General features: G+C 36.1%; 1 protein-coding gene across 1 annotated transcript; it reads left to right on the top strand.

Annotated features, from left to right (window-relative positions):
• Positions 1–32: 32 nt before the first annotated feature.
• LOC116115974 (vesicle-associated protein 2-2-like) lies at positions 33–1,574 on the top strand. Its single transcript, XM_031402095.1, has 4 exons — positions 33–332; positions 453–548; positions 1,226–1,303; positions 1,446–1,574. Exons 1-4 carry the CDS (start codon positions 33–35, stop codon positions 1,557–1,559), a joined length of 588 nt encoding a protein of 195 aa, XP_031257955.1. The 3' UTR covers positions 1,560–1,574.
• Positions 1,575–3,297: the final 1,723 nt, after the last annotated feature.

The raw sequence follows: 3,297 nt of genomic DNA, 5'->3' as shown, positions 1-3,297 counted from the left end.
CGCTCTTTCTTGTGTGCCAGGCTACTAAGAATATGGAGGGATCCAAGATGGTAAATGGCGAGGAATTAAAACCTGCTAAAGTTGAAGAATTAAAGCCAAGGAAGGATACTATTGACGGTGAGGTGTTAAAGCCAGCAAATTATGCAGAATTGAAGCCTAGGAAGGATGCTTACAGCGAGGGTGCAGGGTTGAAGCCTAGGAAGGACGTCGTTTATGAGGAGGAAATAAAGCCAGAAAAAGATGTAGAGTTTAAGCCTCTGAAGGATGTTGTTGACAATGAGGAATTAAAGTCAGTAAGGGATGCTGAGTTGAAGCCAAGGAAGGATCTTCCTGTTGGTGAGGAGTTAAAGACAGAAAATGATATAGGGTTGAATCTATCCGAGGAGGTGGATGATGGTGAAAAATTACAGTTAAGAAAGGATGCAGAGTTGAAGCTGATGAGGGAAGTTGAGTCTAAAGCAAAAAAGACTGTCGAGGAGCTGAAGTTAGTTACAGACATCGAGGACATGAAGTCAAAACTAAATGAACTTGAATCAAAGCTAAATGAGGTTGGTTTGTAGTGTTCTCTCTCTTGTGAAAGTTTTTTGAAATATTTTACATAAATCATGGCACATGTACCGTTTGGCCTTTTTGTTTCTGTCCAGTTCATTGGTTAAACTAAATTTTACTCTGTTATTTGTAAAAAGGGATAGGTCTCTTGCTCTTTGGATGCTTTTGTTTCTTTTTTGTTTGGAAAATAGAAATGGTGAGTGGGGAGGGGCTGTTTCACATGCAGATGGTGAAACTCTCGTACTCGTACTGAGTATTTTATTCTTCCACATCCTGATATCTTCAGTTTTTTTAAATCAGTACAAGTGGTTTAGAATGAGACATGAGCTTGTTTGGTGCATATTCAAAATAAAAAATCTCTTTCCTTAGGATCGAAAACTCTAGGCATGTTAAGCAGCTCATGGATATTGGGGACTTTTATTTTGTTTCTTATGGTATCTGAAGTGGCTCTATTTTCTTCATAATTAGATTGGAAGTGACAACTGCGTTGAGGATCATTACATTTTCTAAGTCATTTCTCCAAGTGCACTCATTTCCTTTAACTCCATTTAAACAATAATAGTTTTATTTCTCGTATAAATATCACTTTGTGGTATTAACTTTTCTTTTGGTTGTCTTGCTGCACCTTGAAGTTGCTATAAGATGATAATCAACTTTTGAGAGCTTCTTTTTGCAGGCCGAGGTGACTATTTCAAAGCTCACAGAGGAGAGGAGATTAAGCTTTCAAGAGAGAAAAATGTTGCAGGCAGAATTAGTAAGTTCTTTATATAAATGTTCCTGATGACTGATTGTTTACTTCCACAGTCGGATTTCAGCTATAGCCTCCAGTGCTTCTTGTCTACTTTTTTGGTGATGCACTTGTTAATAACTTTGCACAATTGCCTGCATTTTTTCAGGAAGTATTAAGGAGTAAAACTGTTGTGAAGAAAGTTCAGGTGGGATTTCCTCTTCTGTTTGTTTGCATGGTGGCATTCATCAGTTTCGTGCTTGGATACCGGCTAATCCATTGAAAGAGAAATGCACACCAACTGAAGTCATTACTGGATTCATCAAAGAAAGTTTGTTGATAGTTAGAAAGGAGAATAGGTCACTATACGATTACTTTAAATGCGCATCTGTATATTCAGAAAGAATTTTTTTCATGTAAAGAACTGTGCTACTTTTATGCCTAGAAGTAATTTACCTTGTTAATGGTAATTTTCTTATGCCACTCAACTTCATGGATTTATTTAAATTAATACCAAGGAGATGATTGCTTTATTTATTTATTTTTTATTGTTGTTAATATTAGTCCGTTTGGCACACGCTTCTCTCACTATCCTATCTTAACAACTCAAAATGCATTTGTTTTAATATTTTTTAAAAATTCAATCATATTTTATTCAACTTAAAACATTAATAATTAACTTTCTTAATAAAAATTTTAAAATTAATAAAAACACCCCCTCTAATCTGAGTCATTATCACCCGCCATAAGGCCATCACTGCTCGTCGACATTGTAATAATGCACTACTAGTTGGATCTGGTTGATTGTGTATTGATCTGTTCGTTTTTTACTAGACCCACCATAGATTTGGTCAGAAACAACCAGATCTATGACCAAACGATGACTAGATACTGACCAAATCTAGCTAGTCAAGCGTCATTCTAACAAATTCTAGTCACCTTCCGACGATAGTGGTCGACTGTCAGCAATATATGGATAGGTATGAGTGTTTTTATCAATTTATAAACTTTTATTGTTAGGGGTGTTTAGTTAAATTAACAAACCTAAGAGATTAAAAATAATCTAAAAATTATCAAAAAATGCTATTCAGAAATATACAAAAAAACTTCTCAGAATCCTATCATATTTTCTAAAAATGCTGTTTAACATAGAAAGCTATTCTAAATAACTAACCAAATGGAGCCGTTATTATTTTGTTTGAGGAGACCTCACGGATGGCTTTTCCTGAAAATTTGTCTCGTTTCAACTTTTAGAGCAAACAACAACAACGTGTTCACACCTAAAGATTAGCAAAATAAGTTTCTATCCTTGGTTTCATTTGTTATAGATTTTCACTTTTAAAATAACAACGCTTTGACACAAATGGAAAATGTGTTATTACCATATTGTTCTTGACAAATAAATTAATAAATTAATTTTAACTAAATGAGTAGAATTAGAAAAATACCACGTTACTTTCAAATTTATTTCAATAACTCTTTTCTTCGAGCTTCACATCATCCCCATCTCCAACCACCCAGCCACTATCACTGCCACCACCACCTAGCCATTATCGCCACCGCCACTGTCATCACTATTACCATCTAGCCAAATTAATAAAATTCTAAGAAAATCTTATACATTTCAAATTCCTTCACCAACACCCTCTTCAATCCAAACACACCCAACTCTCTAAATTTTCTTTTAATTCAAACCCACACAAGATCACCCATTAGTCGCAGAAACGTTGGGTGCTTGCGCATGTTAGGTTGCACGCAGATAGAGGCGCTCGTGTGTAGGGCGCACACACATGGGGGGAAGGCGAGCGACTAGGTGGGGGGGCGCTCCGTCAAACATTTGGCAAGCATTGGGAGCTGGGGGCTGTGGAAATGAGATAAGAATGGCGGAAAACCAGAAAAATCTCCAAAAAAAACCCAATCAAACACTTTACTAACAACACACAAGCAAACTCAAAAACTCTCGCAAATCACCAAAATCAATCGTCAATCCGACACCACAAACAACAAACCAACTTCTTCGA

This window comes from Pistacia vera, unplaced genomic scaffold, assembly GCF_008641045.1.
Source record: "Pistacia vera cultivar Batoury unplaced genomic scaffold, PisVer_v2 Contig758, whole genome shotgun sequence".
In the NCBI taxonomy this organism is placed as follows: domain Eukaryota; kingdom Viridiplantae; phylum Streptophyta; class Magnoliopsida; order Sapindales; family Anacardiaceae; genus Pistacia; species Pistacia vera.
The sequence above is the reverse complement of the archived record's forward strand: the minus strand, read 5'-3'. Positions and strand labels throughout refer to the sequence as shown.

Excerpts from the sequence above, each read along its gene's own strand:
- LOC116115974 (XM_031402095.1), top strand. The coding sequence starts at position 33 with ATGGAGGGATCCAAGATGGTAAATGGCGAGGAATTAAAACCTGCTAAA. Across the intron at positions 333-452 it reads AGCCAAGGAAGGATCTTCCT|TCTAAAGCAAAAAAGACTGT; the intron begins GTTGGTGAGGAG and ends AGGGAAGTTGAG. Across the intron at positions 549-1,225 it reads TTGAATCAAAGCTAAATGAG|GCCGAGGTGACTATTTCAAA; the intron begins GTTGGTTTGTAG and ends TTCTTTTTGCAG.